Source organism: Alosa alosa, chromosome 9 (genome assembly GCF_017589495.1).
Source record: "Alosa alosa isolate M-15738 ecotype Scorff River chromosome 9, AALO_Geno_1.1, whole genome shotgun sequence".
NCBI lineage: Eukaryota > Metazoa > Chordata > Actinopteri > Clupeiformes > Clupeidae > Alosa > Alosa alosa.
Genome location: NC_063197.1, coordinates 17152153 through 17171320, shown reverse-complemented (window position 1 = coordinate 17171320; position 19168 = coordinate 17152153). Strand labels below are relative to the sequence as shown.

Below are 19168 nucleotides of genomic sequence, written 5' to 3'. Positions count from 1 at the left end.
GCCTAATGAGGTTTTCCACTGTGTTAAGTGCTCACTGAATTCCACATCATCACCCTGACCGGACCAGTCTCTGTTCAATTTATTCTGCGTTGGGCAGACTGGGCTTGTTTCAGCAGCTTTGCACGGCTGTATGCGCAGCACCTGCGCCGCGAGTACTTTCCTCTCACACGGGTCATTAGAGGCAGTGGGAAGTGAGCCATTACGAAACAGTTACATCCGAAAGAATGAAAGCACAAACAAGACAGGGTCTCCTCTCTTAGTTCAGAAGCAATCCCTTCATGTTATCAGGTACGCCGAGCCATTTCAAATTACAGCACTGTGGCCTTTCATACAGCCGAGGCTGTAGAATGTACAAAACTAGAAATAGTTTTGAGATGTGTTAAAAAAAAAAAAAAAAAAAAAAAAAAAAAAAAAAAAAAAAAAACCTCTGAAAATTCGGTTAGTCTGCCTTCAGAGAGATTAACCGCTGTGTAAACTACGTGTTAACTGTAACGTTACAAAATAGCAAAAGAAGTCCGAGAAAACGAGCTGAATTCTAGGGTAGCCATGCTAGTATTAGGCTACATTTGAAGGAGGGGGACATTCGGTGCCTTGATAGTTTACATATCCAAATGTATTTTGCATCCTGGATTAATGTTATGTCCTATGTGGTCTAGCACGAGGTGTTGTTGGTAAAATAGATAGCCTATCGTTCCCTACCTAGTTGTGTGTAAGTCTGTTAGGCACGCTAAACAAAGCCAAAAATACCACCACACGGCAGTTAACGTTATGTTCATACAGAAAAGCTCTATGGCACCGTTAACTTGCATATACCTAGCAGCTACACATAATTGCACTAACGTTACCAGTTAGCATCTAGCTACATAACACTACATCAAAAACCCTCAGTGCCAGATTGGTTCCATGAATTGAACTTGACCAGCTAAGTTACCTGGCCAGCTGCATGCAAACCATTAACGTTACGCATGCTAGGAACGTTAGATGCTATTATGCTATCAGTGGTTGAAAAGAAAAGCAATTTCACTGCTGTTAGTCAGAGTTTGCCACTGCAAAGTGAAGCAGCTGTGGTAAGGCTGTTAACGTTAGCTGATTAAGTTAGCCAAGATAGCTAGCTTTGCTCAAATCTTTCAGTGATGTTGACTTAACAGCCCTGCTTTAACAGTACACTGCTCGGAGAGAAGTAGTAAGCTGTAGTAGTAAATCTATGGCTACTCACTATATTGATGACAAAATAAGCCAGTTGTCTCGATGAAAATGTAACAGTGACGTTAGTTAGCCAGCTGGAGCAGCTAGCCCGCTAACGTGGCTAGCGATGGGTAGTTATGCTGGCGACCTGTACACAGAAGCAGTAAACGTGACCAACATTTACAAAAAAAATGTTGTCTTCAGTCAGGAGCATGACTTACCTAGCTTCGTCCGAGATTCCTCCAGTTTCTGGATTTGGTTCTCGATAAACATCATGGCAATTCCAAATGCCATAACAGCCAAAAGCTGAAACTTGGGCGGCATCATAATCCTTAGAAGCCCCATCAAACTACCAGATGATTACATGTCATGCCGTGAATACAAAATGATAAAAACCGACTGAGGACAAGTCAAAACTATATTTACAGTTACCGTCTATTTACGGCCGCTGTGTTGTCCTGCAAAATATGACAATATAATTTTAAATCGGTTATAGGTGAGACAAATGCTGGCATTTCAGTTCAGAGTCCCAAATCAGTTCAGGGTGCTTGATCTCTGTCCCTGTCGATGGAGAAGACTCTCGTCTCGCTCACTCTCGGTCTCCACTCGCCTGTGTGCATGCCCCTCCTATCGGTAAGTGTTTATCTGCGCCAGGCAACAGCCAGCTCTCATTTTCAGTGGAATGACGATCTAGGAGAAACTTAAAACGGCCCCCTGTAGGTGTGGAGTAGAAAGTGAGGAGAAACGTGTGTAGAACCAACAAGACGAACCATGCATCTTTGGTAAGTCTTTAATGGATTCACATTCAGCCTTTGGCAAGCGTAGCCATACACAGTCAGAAAACAGGATGATCAGCAACATCTTAGTAGCCTGACGAACCAGACCCACATTAAAATGTAATTTGCTGCCGCTAGGGGCGCGTCTAGATTTCTAGGCTAACATCTTAGTGGGGGCCGTATGAAACCTGGCAGGCCAGATCTAGCCCCGCTTATCTTTGACACCCCTATAATGTAGGCCTAGACCATTTCATGCCATGCTGAAAAACGTTTTTGTTCCAGTAAAACAGTGTCAATGTAACTTGACATTAGGCTACATTTCCCCCAGTCACTCTGAACTGAAGAGACTAAACTTTCTAGCCCAAAGAAGAACTTTAAGAACGTTTTAAGAATGTTACAGGTCTGAATTGAATAGAGAATTGACCATCAATGCCCATGGACATTTCAGCTTTGAATTAAATATAATATGCCTTAAATTGACTAATTTTACTTTTTTTAATTCTTATGTCATGATTTCCAAAAATAAACATAGGCTATAGAGGATGGTACAACAGCCAGAATCTCCATGTCTATATGATAATGGTCCATGCTGTAGCCTACATATGACACGAGTGGGAGTTGGGATGGTAAAGGATATCGCCACGGCTGTAATTCGACGCTCTAAGTGATCTTCCAGTCATTCACCGACGAGCAGGGATGTAGTTGAGGCTAAACGCAAATAAACACAGTTTATCCACCTCTTAAATTTCAGAAATAGAGTTTATCCACCTCTCAAAAGATTTTATTCATCAATTGCAACTTTTAAAATAAAAAGATCACACTGTATTATCCACATACACAATATGTACACTCATCAGCACTATTATCCACATACACATGTACACTTAGCACTATAGGAATCATTTAATAACCTCTGCCATCAATCAATTAATCAATCAATCAATCAGATTTATTTATATAGCATGTTTAAACATGACTTGCATCAACCAAAGTGCTTTACAGAGACCGGTGGGAAGCAAACATATATAACAAACTAGAAATGCAATTCCAAGGAATTACCAGTGCATGAAAATGCAAAAGTTGTGATGTAAAATATCATGTATAGTTAAAATAGATAATACAGAGATGGTTACTACGATGATAGACATGGTGGTTGCATAGCTTAAGAAAAGTTGATAGTTTAAAAGTAGACCGTTTAAAAGTTGAATGTAGATAGTTTAAAAGTTGTTGATAGACAGCTAGTTTAAAAGATAGATAGTTTAATGATAGTTTAAAAGTAGACCGTTTAAAAGTTGGATGTAGATAGTTTAAAAGTTGTTGATAGACAGCTAGTTTAATAAATAGATAGTTTAATGATAGTTTAAGAGTAGACTGTTTAAAAGTTGAATGTATAAAAAAAGTTGAAATAGTTTAAAAGTTGTTGACAGACTGAAAGTTTAATGAATGTTGATATTCAAATAGTTTAATGGCTGTGTATAGGTAGATATTTGACGATAACTAAATGTTGGAATGGCTCTAATGTTTGCTAGCAGTTATGCTAACAAATTTAACTATGTTATCAATGTTAACCATGCTACTTAGCTAACTTCACTTATGTTTTCTAGCAGTTTTGCTAAAAATGCTAACAATGTTAATTATGTTAACCATGCTACTTAGCTAACCTAGCTAATGTTTTCTAGCAGGTTTGCTTAAAATGCTAACTATGCTAGCAATGTTAATATGTTAACTATATTAACCATGCTACTTTGCTAACTTAGCTAATGTTTTATAGTAGTTTTGCTAAAAATGCTAACTATGCTAACAATGTTAACTATGCTAACCATGCTACTTAGCTAATGTTTTCTAGCAGTTTTGCTAAAAATGCTAACTATGTTAGCCATGCTAACTATGCTAACCATTATACTTAGCTAACTTAGCTTATGTTTTCTAGCAGTGTTGCTAAAAATGCTAACTATGTTAAGAATGCTAACATGCTAACCATGCTACTTAGCTAACTTAGCTAATGTTTTCTAGCAGTTTTGCTAAATGCTTACATTTTTAACTATGCTAACATGCTAACAATGCTAACTAGCTACAGTGGGTAGAAGTCATAGTTGATGACAAGTGTTGACATAGTTGATGACAAGTTAAAAGTTGTTGATAGACAGCTAGTTTAATAGATAGATAGTTTAATGGTAGTTTAAAAGTAGACTGTTTAAAAGTTGAATGTAGATAGTTTAAAAGTTGTTGATAGACAGCTAGTTTAATACAGAAATAGTTTAAAAGTAGACCGTTTAAAAGTTGAATGTAAAAAGTTCAGTAGTTTAATGGGTTAAATTGTTTAACAGTGAATTATTGTAGTGAGGACTTTTATTTTGAAACAGTTTTGGGCAGAGGCAACAGTTGAAGAGATGTGTAGTCTTAAGAGACCCAGATTGTATGCTCAGAGACTGCAGGTGGCCTGAACACCTGGCATAGGATTCGCTTAATAGCCATATTGTGATGTCACAATCAAAGTCTATGGGGATTTTTAAAAAGTTTTTCTTTAATAGTTTAAAAAGTATAAAAGTTTGAAAGTTTAAAAGACAGCAACCTGATCTGTTTGAAGACCCTACGTTACAAAGTTTGAATGAAGTTTCTAAGTTAAACTGTTCAAGAGAAATTGCGTACGGAAAAAGTGGTAAGCGGAATAATAATAATAATAATAAGAAGAAGTAGTTGCCTAGGAAGAACAGTACAGTGCATTTTCATGCACTGTAATAAGACAGAGGCAGGCTATACAAAAACACATCATAAAGCAGACCATACAAATACACGAAAGAGACAACAGTACAAGCAGGGCTCCGGTCAAGATGAATCGGGAAACGCTAGAGAGAAAAGGTATGTTTTGATTTGATTTAAAAGAGTCAACTGAAGGGGCGAATCTGATGGAGGTATACGCTATAGGGATGCTGTTCCACAGTTTGGGGGCTGGTAGCCCCTGTGCTTGAGATTGCCCCTCAGCTCCGTCAGTAACCCCTGCGTGGCTGATCTAAGGGACCTAACATTAATGGCTTTGAAAGTAAAAAGAAGGACTTTAAAATCAATTCTGTAACGAACCGGAAGCCAGTGGAGGGAGGCTAGGACAGGGGTGATGTGGTCTTGTTTCCTTGTGCCTGTTAACAGTCTAGCGGCTGCGTTTAGGACTAGCTGCAGGCGGGACAGGGATGATTCAGTGATGCCGGTATAGAGGGAGTTGCAGTAGTCTAGTCGTGATGTGATGAGAGCATGAATTACCCTTTCAAGATCTGGGGGGTTGAGAAGGGTCTTAATCTTTGCAATATTTCTGAGTTGAAAAAAGCTGGCTTTCACCACTGCGTTTATCTGCCTGTCAAACCGAAGCTCTGAGTCAAAAATGACACCCAGATTCCTAGCATGGGGCTTAGTGAGGCTGGAGAGGGTGCCTAGGTTGCTGGAGATGGTACTGACTGAGTTTTGGGACCAAAGAGGACAATCTCACACTTGCTTTCATTAAAGGAACCGTATGTAAGAAATGTATTTCAATTAATCATAAAATGGCCCTGATCTGTCACTAGATATTAAGTAGCCTAATCATGTTCATTTCAAATACTTGTATCACTGATGACAGTAGTCCGGCCAGGATAGTGTCATTTAAAAAGTGAAGTTGCAGCCCTCAACTGATGTTGATGTTGTGTTTTGTCATGTCATGTTGTGTTTTGGCCTGATGCGCCACCCTCAACCTATCTACTAATCACAAAGCCAGTAGTGTTTCGGCATCTGGGTTGGCAACTTCGAGTCAGGTGGGAGGGGGAGGGGACACACCGCTCTACAGTAATTTGAAAGTGATTGCAGTACCAGTTTTGGCCACAATCTTACATGTGGTTCCTTTAAGTTGCAGAAAGTTGTGTGCCATCCAGGACTTAATTTCAGCAAGGCAGGACGTGAGACTGTCAATCTTGGACTGGTCGTTTGGTTTCAGAGGGAGATAAAGCTGTATGTTATCTGCGTAACTATGGAAGGAGACATTGTACTTCTGAATAATTAAACCAAGGGGGAGCATATAGAGAAAACAAAATGGGGCCCAGAATGGAGCCTTGTGGGACCCCGCAGGACAGGGAGGCTGAGGGGGAGAAACAGTTGCCGATATTAACAGAAAAGGATCTATTGGCGAGGAAGGAGGTAAACCAGGATAGAGCAGTGCCTCTAAGACCGACCCCATGTTGGAGACGACCAAGTAGGATCGTATGGTCAATAGTGTCAAACGCTGCACTGAGATCAAGCAGCATGAGGACAGCACAGTGACGGATCATCTGCGGCAGGTCATTGACACTCTCAGCAGGGCTGATTCGGTGCTGTGTCCCGCCCTAAACCCTGACTGGAATTTATCCAGGATGTTGTTCTGTGTAAGATAGGGGGACAGTTGGGAGAGAATGACCTTTTCTAGAATTTTTGACATGAATGGGAGTTTAGAAATTGTCCTGTAATTACTGAGCTGGGTGGAGTCTAGGTTCGTTTTTTTTCAGTAGGGGCTGGACCACTGCATGTTTGAAGCAGGATGGGACGGTACCAGTGGCTAGGGAGCTGTTAATGATGGAGAGGATGGTGGGACCAGTTGTGACAAGGACATCTTTCAGAAGGGGAGTGGGGACTATGTCAAGGGGGCAGGTAGGTTTCATGGCAGAAACGATCTCAGAGAGGGAAGTTAAAGAGATGGGATTGAAGCAGGCCAGGGAAGAGGAGCAGTTGAGGGAGAAATGTCTCACACTGTGTTGGGAATGCGTCCAGGGTGGTACTTGAGGGGGGCTGATAATGGAGTTGATTGTAGTAAATAGGGCAATTATATAAATATAATATAATATAATATAATAATAATAATAAATTATATAATATATAATATAAATAAATGAGCATTTCTAGTGAGATCTGGAGTTTGTTGTGTCTCCATTTTCTCTCAGCTCTCCTGTATTCTCTTCTCTGGGCTCTGGTGGTGTCATTTAGCCAAGGTTCACCTCTAGACTTAGATCTTTGTAAGCTCTTCTGTGTCAGGATGGCATAGTGATGCTTCATTAGTGAAGTCCATCTGAATGCCTTTTCAAAATGCAATACCACATGGCGCAGTCCACCTTACCATGATTACAGAATTCATAGTTTACCCACCTCTGATTTTACCACTACACCTCTGCTGACGAGATGCGCATTTAGGAGAGTTTCAATTGCATGGGAGGGAGGAGGGGGGAGTGGTGAGCTAGCTCTCTGTTTTGTTTGAATGTCAACAGAAGTGATTTTACCCAACATCGCTTAGAGAACCTTTAATTACAGAAACAAACCATGGTTTAGTCTTAACATCAAGCTGCTTTAAAGAAGACTGTATCACTTGTGCTGATTCGACAGGTTGACCAATAGGAATGCTTCTATGTGAAATAATTCAGGATGGCAGGGTTTCTGGTGTGTGGTTGTGTTCTGATTGTTTATGAAACTGGAACTTTGGTGCTGATTTTTGAGGGCCCACCGAGATTCTCAGAGAGAAATTTGTCTCCAAATACATTATAGTAATTGAATCCAGGTATTCAAAATAACAAAAGCACATAACTGTTTCTCACCTGAAGAGGATCTCATCAGCTAAATAATAGTTTAAACATTTTTTAGTAAACATATTATTATGTGACATAGCATTTTTATAAATTCCTGGGCATTGTTCAATAAGAGTTTTTGGTAACACTTTACTTGACAGTATCGACATAAGAGTGACATGACACTGTCATGAACACATGCCACTGTCATGACACATGAAACCTAACCCTAACCCTAATCCTAACCTTTAACCCTAATCCTATAACCCCAACCCTAACTATAAACCTAACCCTAATCCTAACCCTAACTTGTTATGACAAAAACTGAATGTCACTTAATAACAGAAGCGTTATGTCATAAACGTTTATGACTTGTTTATGGCACGTTCATGACAGTGTCATTTCACTCTTATGTCGACACTGTCAAGTATAGTGTAACCGAGTTTTTTGCCATTTGTAAAAGTTGAGATTTAAGAAGAAGAAGCTGTTTTGTAAATATTTAGTCATCACCCTCCCTTGGCTTTTATTGACTATAAACAAATATCATAAAGGAACAATCCGCACAGCATTCAGCTATAAATAGAGAAAATTCACACTTGGGTACATCTCAGTTCCCCATATGGAAACACCCAGCAAATCACCAACTGTTAAGCTATTTTCTCTCCTCAGTGCACAGAATGTGAGGTATATCTGTAATGAATAGCGAGGAGTCCCAACAGAGGTTTGTCCCTGGCATGCGAGTCCCCAATCCCCTTTAAGCGCTGCTACCACATAAAGCGCAAAGGGATGAGAGGGAGGCGAGCCCAACTGTGCATGAAATTACAGCAGATAAAAATCAGGGACATTTTTTTGCTTCCGAAAATAGCTATTTTGCCTTCCAGCACAAGCTAGGTGTGAAGCAGAGGGATACAAAGAGCTGTTTCGCTCCCACACCCCACCTTCACGAAGACATTACCAACATCCCAAAACCCTTTTCATCAAATGACTATGTCAAACAAGACCTTGAGTCTGAGAATGTATGTTTATGCCCAAGTATTTATGAGGAATTATGTGGAAACTGTCAATGAGACTAACAAAGCAGGACATCATGGTCCCCAGGGATTTGTAATCAATGCTGGCTGGATGGAAGAGGTGTGTGTGGGTGAATCTCTGACTGAAATTATCCTTTTTTCACATCCATTGGCAAAAGGCCTTCTCCTAAAACAACTTCAGTGGTGGTTGTCATTCACCTTCACACTTACTTTGAGTTGTACATTTATCCTAATTTGAAATAGTTTAGAATGTTCAAAATTCAAATGCACTAAAACATTATCATCATCCACATGTAAATTAAATTCCTCTAAGCATGATCACAGTCATGTGTTGACATACATCATGATGTAAACTGGTTCTAGGTGACCATTGTAACCTTGACAATCAGAAAGCACTGGAGTAGATAGCCATTTTAAAACGTTCTATGATAATGACATAAGCATAATTTTAAGTACAGGATGATGCTACATTGCATATTCCTTGGTGTATATAAGATTATGGATGTTTCATAATATGCCATTGTAAAAGTATTAAATCAATTACTGTTTTCTCATTATATTTCAGAGAAACAGAAACATAACATGCATTAACATCTGTATTAGTTATATAAACTTGTAGACTCTATGAGCAATATTGTCGCAGACCTCAAGACACACACAATGATGGAACTACTTCTATCTCTGGCTAGGGAATTCTGGAATTAATTATCACTTCTCTGACGCCAATCCTAAATGTGGTCTTGCACCCTGTTTCCAAAGGCCAGTCTGTCTGAATACTTCAGTTATAGATGATCTAATCAAGTCGAGAGAGGCAATGTTTTATTCACAAAAAGAGTAAAATGTGCGCAATTATATAAAGTGAACAAGGGTTATCGTATGAAGAACACCAAACCTACGATACAAACGGCTACTTTGTGTACCACAACGTGCACACTGTCACATAAGCATGATGATCTTGTTATCCCATAGTAATCTGAGTCCAATTGAAAGCAACACAATGTAGAGCTTTAAAAACCCGTAATGACTCATGAGGTCCATGGTTTCTCTCTACTTTGCCTTATAGTGGGCATTTTTGTTTAAAGTTTGGCATCAACCACCATGTTGGTCAGATGATGAGTCCTTTCAGTGACTTGTGGCAACCAGAGCATCACTTCTTTCACAAAGGGGTAGAAATTCATCTGTGAGTGAGATCTATGAAAAGTTCAAATGAAATGTGCAGCCAGACACACTCAAGGTCTACAGTACATATAAGGCTTATTTTATGTAAGGCTTATTTTATTCAAGCCACATTTCCTCAAGGTGACTTTACAGATTTCAAGCAGACCAGCTACTTGCTCTGATTGATTTCATGCTCTATTTGTTTGAGTGTTTCTTTTACCCCAACCTCTGCTGTGTTTTCTTACAATTGTCCTGTGGCAGGTGGAGGCAGTGATAAACAATTGTTCCATTTAATTATCCTAATCACAACAAAATGGCCACTGGAGATCCCCCCCTCTGACCTCTGCTTTGCACTGTCAAAATGGGAGGTGTCGCTTCCAGTTCCAGTGACTGCAGCATTCTTACTTGTTCTCATCCATTTTCTTGCCTCGTTTTTTCAGCACATCAATCAGTCCTTGCAATCTTCCTGCTTCCACCTCTTGATATTTTCTCCTCTTATCCATTACCCCTATTCCTTTGCCCTGGGTGAGCAGAGGAGGAGGAGGAGAAGGAGGACGAGGGGGGCCTGGTAGAATCGATCTGGCAGCAGCTAGAGACTGCTTGTTTGCTTTGACAGCTTTATAGCTTTCAGAAAATGTCTCTCTCTTTATTGGAAAAGCTTTCTCTTCAAAGCCTTTGATGTCTCATCATTTTTCTTTTCCCTTTTCTATCTCTCAAAAGACCTCTTAATGAAAGATCTTTCGTTCCAGCCTCTCCCTGGACAAGTCACCACAGGTTCTGCAGCAGCACAGTCGAGTCCCCGCCCAAACAAAGGTTTTTACGGGCCCTCAGCTAAATAATCCTGCACCATCCCACAATGGCTGGATCTAGATGAAGGTTTTACCACATGTTCTTTTCATAATCCAGATATACAATGAAATAGCACCATCCACATATACAACAACACTGGCTCATCTGAATGAGAATGAGGAGATCCGTCATAGCAGCTTGCTGTCATGTGACGATTTGGGAGACGTCAGAGCCCGTCCACCATTTTGGGATCCCAAGCTATTGGTTGCCATGGGCGACAGCGACACAAAGACAGTGACACAGAGTAGGCTAGGAAAGAAAGACGGCTTGAGAATTTATCACAGCGTTTAAACTGAGAAATTAAGAGGAAATTAAGAGGTTGACTTTTTCCCCTATAGATATTGAGGAGTTAACTATACGATATTAGAAAATCTGACTGGTTGCTTTTGTAAGGATCAGGTTAGTAATCCTCACGGTTTCCTCAGGAAAGTTGAAGCTAGATGCCGGACAACGTTCTTAAATTCGGGACCATTATCGCTCATTTCAATTTGGGACCTTGCAGTCGGAATTCTTGTTTGTTTATTCAAAGTACAGTCCAAATATAGCCTGGGCTATTTGAAGTGTCTGTTTATTGCATCATTTTGAATAGCCACCACTGCAGAGTTTGTTGGCATGTTGCACAATCCATGGAATCATTTTATGCAAGAAAACCGCATACAGAGACATTATTGTTGAGGTCCGACATGATAATCAAAAATTACTTTCTACCTGTGCTGTGCACTGATTCATGCTGCCAAAACAGCCCTCTCTGTCTCTGGTCCTGCACTGTGCTGTGTGAGAGGGGGAGTGGCCAGCGGAGGCAAAAGCCAATGTGTGCTTCTTTTACCGATATATTTAACAATATCTTTTGCATTTCTTATCCAAACAACATCAAACTTGGCACTGCACTTACTCGTGCCCGTAGCAAGACACCTGCCAAGTTTGAAATTAGTCGGACGAAAAGTTCTACAGATATGCAAATAACAAACACAATGCGCTTTCAGATATAACCTCCGGAGTATATGCGGAGGTTTGTCAAACAGAGGTCCTACCCTTCGGATGATTCAGATATGATGCTAACCTGCGGACCTTATACTCACCTTATACGGACGTATGTGTGAACAACATACACGCACATTACAGAATCTCCGTGTGGTTGTCGAGTGAGGGGTGGGGGGTTGTAGAGTTCACAAGATCGCGAGATATGACGCGAGAATATATCGCGTCCGCTGCCTGTCACAGCTGCTTTTTGTTTACAAAGTGTAGCCTATGCATTATGTAGGCTAAAGAAGAGAAATCTATTGTGCGTAGGCTAATACTTGAAGTAGGCTAATCACGTTAAGTGCGCACTTGAAATTGACCTACAGTATTTGTATGTGTGCTTCGAATAAACACATTTATCTGTTTTCAACGTTCTGTAGCCTACCAGAATCTGGTTTGCGTTGGAGAGAGAGAGCATGCACAAACTTTATACCAGCCAATTCAGTAGGCTAACTCATGACTTCAAGGCCATCATACAACGTTTTTAAGCAACAAACAAAATACTGACATAACAGTGAAGTTGTTCATTTTTTCATGGTTTATTTCTTTTTCCAAAAGCATCCTCTCCCCATGCGTCTATTGCATTTACGTAAGGAGCTTGGAACAAAGTTGGGTTTTCTTCGTTTTCATTTTCTCTAGGCATATATGCTCAACAAATATCAGCGAGCTCAGCAAGTCATATGGGAAGGCTATCAATGAACAGAAAACCGTGTTGCTAACAATTGATTAAATACTCCTATTATTGTCGTCAACGATGTCGCTGTAGGCTACTGCCTTTTCAGCACCTTCAGCTTATGGTGATTCAGTCTTTTGAATTTGTTTGGCCTTGCCATGCAGTTGTAGGCTACAACGTGCCATTCCCTTCATGTGTTCTATCAAAATGTTGTATGCCCTCATGGACAGAAGCTCCGTGATGTCTGCATCTTTCCAGGTCGGAGATTTTCTGGTCAGATCTAACCACATGGACGCACGAAAGAAACGTCACCAACACGCCCTCTCACTAGGTGTGAATTTTAACTGCATGTTCTACGCCTCGTTCAGACACAGCACATTTACATAATGTCCGGAGGAAATACTAGGGGGGGGAGTTGTAGAACAACCGGCTAAATTCGGACTTCCATATGACCGGTTATGTCGTTCAGATATACGGCCCCACCGTTTAACATCGGCAGAACCTCCGGTCTTACACGTATGTCTTAAAGCGCTTACACAGACAGACAGACATTCTTATTATTTATACAATAAAATAGTCATGAATAAAGTCTTTCTGCAGGTTGTCATACTTTACACATTAAAACTATATTTTATTTTTGAAAATTTGCTGAAGCATACTTGTCAAATGACTCAAGAAGACCTCTTTTTTCTCTAAGCTGATTCAGTGAAACCCAGATACAGTAGCTATATCTGTATGTAAGCAGTCTAAATCAATGGGAAAATGGGGCGAATTGTTCATCAAATCTTGTCATTTAGAGTCAGAGGCTCATTTGAATAAGTTGCTAATGTATTCAGAGGAATCATTCACAGCCCTCCAGGCAAGGGCGTTTGTGAGAAGCTTATCAACAGTCAAGCACCCGTTCAGTCTTCATACATGCTCTCGTGTATGCACAGCTAATCAGCTGTTAATTCATTAATCATACTCTTGAATCGATTAAGCCCTGATGCGCTAACAAGAAAACAGACATTAATAATAGATGCTCTGTCCTAAATGGCATTTTGTTGCCAGATGTAGAGTCTGCACTGAGTTCGAGCAGTTAGGTAGCTAACTACAGCGCAAGGCTTTAAAGTGTTTTACATAATTGATTGCTTGCTCATCGAAGGGCCTCAAGTGGCTCCTTCGGGCTTCTAGTTGATCTGGTCTATCCCAGAAAAGAGGCAGATGGGCCTATTTCAGATCAGTTTCTGCTGGCAGCCGTAAAAAAAACATTCCAAACTGCTCTCTGTTTATTGTTCTATTGTTCTTTTATTGTTCTTCTACTCTGTGTTTATAAGTCTTTCTTTTGGCACATACTGGCCCTGAACTATATTCTGATAGGTTATTGGACAGGCAAATCCCGTAATCTATATGGAACAAACTGGATGATCCTGTGTTGAGACAAAGAAATGCCATCTGTGACATGATCCGATATTGACGGGCGCTGTGAGTGTGATCCCAGCAGTATATGCCCAGAGGGATTTGAAAGTGATAATGCTAGATGTTGTCAATATCTGGCACAAAGGCCACCTGGCTTCATTACATTGCCTGTCTATCAGCTCAAGCTCATTTACCCCACAACAACACCCTGGGTGGGATTGAGAATCCTGAGTAATGGCATCATACTTCCACCATAATTATAAATTGCCATTTGTTGGTCATCAAATTAGTTGAAAAAGTCAATAAAACATCAACCCTTATACAAATTTCAGGATAGGAATGGGGTATCAAATATGTGGACATGAGTCATGTCATATAAGCCAAGCCATACTACTGTGTAAGAGACTGTACTGTAAGCCTGGTACAAGGGAGTCTTCAGCACTCGTAAGAAAGAGAGAGAGAGAGAGCTGACAGCACCCATACACACCATCACTCCTCAGGCAGTCCAGCCAGCTCATTAAACAGACAGTGAGAAATGGGGCCGGTTCTCCAGAATTGGATGAGGCAGACAGGCAGAGAGAGAGAGAGAGACAGACAGAGAGAGAGAGCACTTACTGACGGATTTATTTAAACATCCAGAGAAGGTGAGACTGTTCCTGCTGTGTGCCGCATTTTTCACTGGCCGAATAAATGTTGAGGAAAAACAAGAAAAATCCCACAACAGTCTTTTTTTGGTTGCGGTTGTGTGCTCTTTCGCCCTCACACTGGCTCACACTGGCCAGTGCCCCTTTCTCAGGATGTAGACAATGGAATCCATCACTGAGGCATTCATTTAAACGGAAGGTGTGTATCTAAGAACTCTCCCTGTTCTTGCAGGCCAAATTAAAAAAAGGCCGATATGGCGATATGCAACCGCCATCATTCGAGGGCCATCTTACTTAGACAGAGTGACATATTTGTTGCTTATCATGTGTCCTCATTGTAAGTAGTCAAGCATAAAGAGCCTTTCCATGGTGGTTAGTGCACTCTTTAGGGCAATTATCCTCTCTCACAGGCTGTCTCCTCTTTCTTGAAGATGCTGATTAACTTTCTTGTAAAACTGGCAGCAAACATGGGGCTGCTTTTAGAGTTTGGCAGGCCTGCTGTCTGTCCCCTCAATGCCTGCCTGAGTGAATTAGGAACAGTTTTGTGAACGAGACAAAGCTATGAGCCATGCTATCCAGTTTTTTCTTGTTTTTTGTCATTCTGTGACAGGAGAAACTCAGAGAGCTGAAAAGGCAGCCAGTGCAACTGCATTTCATTGTCTTTGAACTCTGCACAATGACAATAAAGTTTAATCTAATCTAATCTAATCAGTGCTTGGAACTGGTCAGAAAATTAAAAATAATGATTTGACACATCACTATTTGCTAATAGCAAACTGCTCTCTCTGAAAAGTGTCTGTGCCAAAGGTTATTAGCACCCTCTGGTGGCTCTGAAATTTGTCATTGTGGCAGGTTTTTTTTTAATCCCTGTGTATAACATATTTTGCCAGATATTTATTTCATCAAACTGAAGTGGGTTGTTTATTTGTACTTTTCACATAAATACCTTTATGATCGTATCCCCTCACCCCCAACACACACACACACATTACAACTAACCACAACACAAAGGATCCAGCTTCTCAAAATATAAGTAAAGAAGCAAATAGAATGAGCATCTTTTTAGGTTCTTAACCAGAAGCATTGACGACATTCATAAATTGTAGTGTAGGCCTTGTTATTTACAATAAACAAATATAGACCTCTTATCTAATGAGCTCCCTCTGCTGGAGACTCCTCTCATTGCAAGCATTGAGATGGCCAAACCTTGGACAGCTCCATGCAGTGTGAAGCACCAAGATTACATCTTTTGTGTAACTGCAGAATATAATCTAACAAAGATCAAATTGAGACACATTCTCTCATTGCTAATCTCTGTGGAATATCAATGTCTATGAACTGCTGAAATTGATATTTAGACCTGGCCTATCTGTGACACTGCTTGTGCTTGGAGAAGCTTCTGAGAAATATATAACTCTGTAGACAGTATGGAAACAAGATAAATGACATGGTCAACGTGGGCTGACATGCTCAATATGAGCTGAGCTCAACGTTGCTCTCTGCCCCACGTTGAGCCCAGCTTCGATCTGCAAGCTGCAGCCTGGGATATATCAGAGACACAGCACTCAGAGGAGACACAGCACTCAAAAAGTCCTCCATAGAAATGCATGGGGCTAGTTTGTCACGCCAATATGGCCGTTGTCTACACATATCACACCCCTTCCTAGGCAAAACGTCGACATGTGAATACATTGAGCCAATCATGTGGTGTGATGTGAATACATTGAGCCAATCATATGGTGTGTTGTGAAGACATTGTGCCAATCATGTGTTGTGAACTCGCCGCTGGAGCAAGATTGGTGTCGTGAAGCCTTGCGCACGCGTATTTCTGCCGAATAGGATGCCCGATGAGTGCCCAAAAAGCGTTGCGATATGGCTGCCAAGTGGAGGAACTTGCCTAAAAGGACTTTGAGTATATGTACTGTATATACAGTATGGTTATGGAATTTAGCAGACACTTTTGTCCATATAAAATATAACAATAATATTTTATAATACTGTTTTATAATATTTTTTATAATAATAAAAATTAACAGTAAACTGTTTTAAAAAGTTAGTAAGACTACATTAAGTTGATGCAATACAAAACACTAATGAAAATAATCAATAATGAAAATAAACGGTTACACTTTACTTGAAGGTAGCCTACATAAGTGACATGACACCGTCATGAACGTTATAAACATTATAAAGAAGTCATAAACGCTTATGACATAACGCTTCTGTCATTAAAGGAGAATTCCGGTGTGATATTGACCTAAAGTGTGTTGAAACATGATACAGTGTGAACGTATGTCTCATAGCTCATTTCGGCTTGTCCCCTGCAATCTGGCACTAGTTAGCCAATGCTACCAACAGTTTTTCGATGGGGGTGCCTCGGGCATCGGCCTGGCCATGCAAAAAAATCACTGTTTTACACCATTTACCAGGCTCAAAGTCAGGGTTGCCAACTCTCACGCATCTGGCGTGACACTCACGCTCTCACGCACATGCAAGAAATGTCACGCCAAATCCATTCTTATTTTGTTTTTTTTTTTGTTTTTTGCAATCCGTTCATTTTTTGTTGATGACTAGATTAGACCACAGCATTGTTTCTAAATAACAGGAGAGTTTAAGACATACATATATGTCTTTAGACCAACAGCAGGTATTAGGTCTAATATCTGCCTACAACGTTCTCAGCGCAGTTTACTGTTGAATCGCTGACTATTTTAATCGCGACACCTTCACAGAACACGTTGCTATTTAGACCTATGAGGCAGACGGACGCAAAGTGTGGCCGCCCATTCTTCTCTGTTGAACTACTCACAAAGTAGGCTAGCCTAGTCATCACACAGATATCACATTAAATAACTTTTTCTCGTCTTTTATACGGTGCTATAGCCGCTATTTGCTGTGATAAACAGTTCGCGAGAAAATTAACTTTCAAGAAATAATCATATTACTCTGTGCTGATCTCAATTCATATAGGTGGAATATCTCACAAACTTTTCGTTCAACTACAAACTGTAAACCAGAATAAACCGCAGAGCTTACCGAACACAAAGGTGTAATGCAATCCCCTGTACAATAAGACGTTCCAGAGTAGGCCTAATACGGTTTTGAAATAGTAGCACATTTGTATGACCTATATTGTCTCCAACTTTGGGCTTTAAGTGTCTTAAAACTGAGCTGTGCTTAAATACCTATATATCTGTAAATGTTAAAATCAGAGGATATACAGCTCATGGCTAAGAGTTTGTCTATGTAGCCATAATTTTTATTTTCACAAAATGCTAAGCATGCATGTATTTAAGTGTCTTAAAAAAAGTGTGCTTAAATTGGGCAATGCATGATTTCATAACAGGCCAAATAGAAAATAAATGTTAAATATAGCCTAGATATAATATTAAAATGAGATGATATAGGAGTATAGAGTTAGATAAAGTTGGATGGCTCCAGAACTCACACCAGTGGATTATATCTTAAAGGGGCCACACCACTTTTATGACACTAGTGCTGTTCTGTTGACTTTTAGTTTTGTTGCTACTGTGCATGAAGGACAGGCCAATTATGAGTTCTGTCCAACATTGATGGTAGGTTTAGAAAAAAAGTCAGCACATTTTAATCATATTGCAATAATACCAACACACATTCATATTAATAAATTAATTGTACATTTTGAAGAAACTTTTCCATTCTATTAGTTTTTTTTTATAGGGCCTAAATCAGGGATTATACATAGCAAAATTAGGTTTAGGGAAAATGTTAACGCACACGCACTAGGACTTCACAAAATCTCACTCCAGCCAAACACCCAAAGTTGTCAACCCTGCTCAAAGTAGCTCCATACACTGGTACACTTCCGAAGGCCTTGACATTTAAAACGAGACATTGAGATTCTGCCATAGACCTCAATGTTAAAAAGGGAGCCCGATCACTGCATAAATGGAGGATAGTGGCCCCCCCTCGTGCGGGGCGTGTACTACTGCTACCCTATTTGCATACATTTCCAGGGACAGGAAATGGCCTCTCAGGAAGTATCTTCGTAATCAACCATCTTTGCTAACAGACAGTACCTTCAGGAAGTTTACCGTTCGCCGCCATCTTGAATTTAGTCACAATAAGTCAAGCGACGAGCAAAGAGTATAGAAATAACGAGTACGAATGAACAGGTATAATAAGGGATCAGATTCCAAAAATAATTTTGTGGAAATGCATGGATTCCAGTTGCTTCCAGTAGCCAGGCTACGTACTGTAGAGGTCTCTTTTTTCCCCAGTCACAAACAATTATGACACTGCACTAACCAGCAGTGGTCATAAAGACATAAAAGACATCGCGGTTTTGACATTTGCTATTTGGTGGACACTTGTAAATTGACATATATCAGACTAGGGCTGTAACGATACACCAACCTCCCGATTCGGTTTGTATCGCGATTTTTTTTTTTTTTGGGGGTTAGACATTTTATTAAATAACATTTCAATATAGCCTACCTTAGAACACTTAGAATATAATATATCTGTATTATTTTATATCCTGATATAAAAACAGAGAATACTGAATGTCTGATATTTTTGACAGCACACTTTATGCAGATTAGCCTATAGCTTTGGCCTACTATTTTTATTACAACTCTACCTCTTTAATTTTACGGAGCCCGTGAGGTGACATGAAAAAAAAAAAAACTAAGGTAAGGTAAGGTTGATTTTCTCCCGACTGGAGGGTCATACTATCACGACATTCTACTGAAATAGGGAGGAGGGTTTGGAGATCATGATACCCTGTCCTGAAATGTGCATCCATTGCTCAGAAAAATAAGGCTTTGACAAATTCTGGGAAATTCTTGGATTCTGCCATAGACCTCAATGTTAAAAAGAGAGCCCGATCACTGCATAAATGTGC

The 19168-nt window shown here is 40.1% G+C and overlaps 1 protein-coding gene across 1 annotated transcript in view; it reads right to left on the bottom strand.

Moving 5' to 3' along the window:
* The window catches only part of hs2st1b (heparan sulfate 2-O-sulfotransferase 1b), a 56359-nt gene extending 54552 nt beyond the window's left edge, over positions 1–1807 (bottom strand). The window contains exon 1 of the mRNA XM_048253355.1: positions 1407–1807. Within this exon, the coding sequence (XP_048109312.1) occupies positions 1407–1530 (124 nt within the window). The 5' untranslated portion in view covers positions 1531–1807. The remainder of the gene's footprint in view (positions 1–1406) is intronic.
* Positions 1808–19168: the final 17361 nt, after the last annotated feature.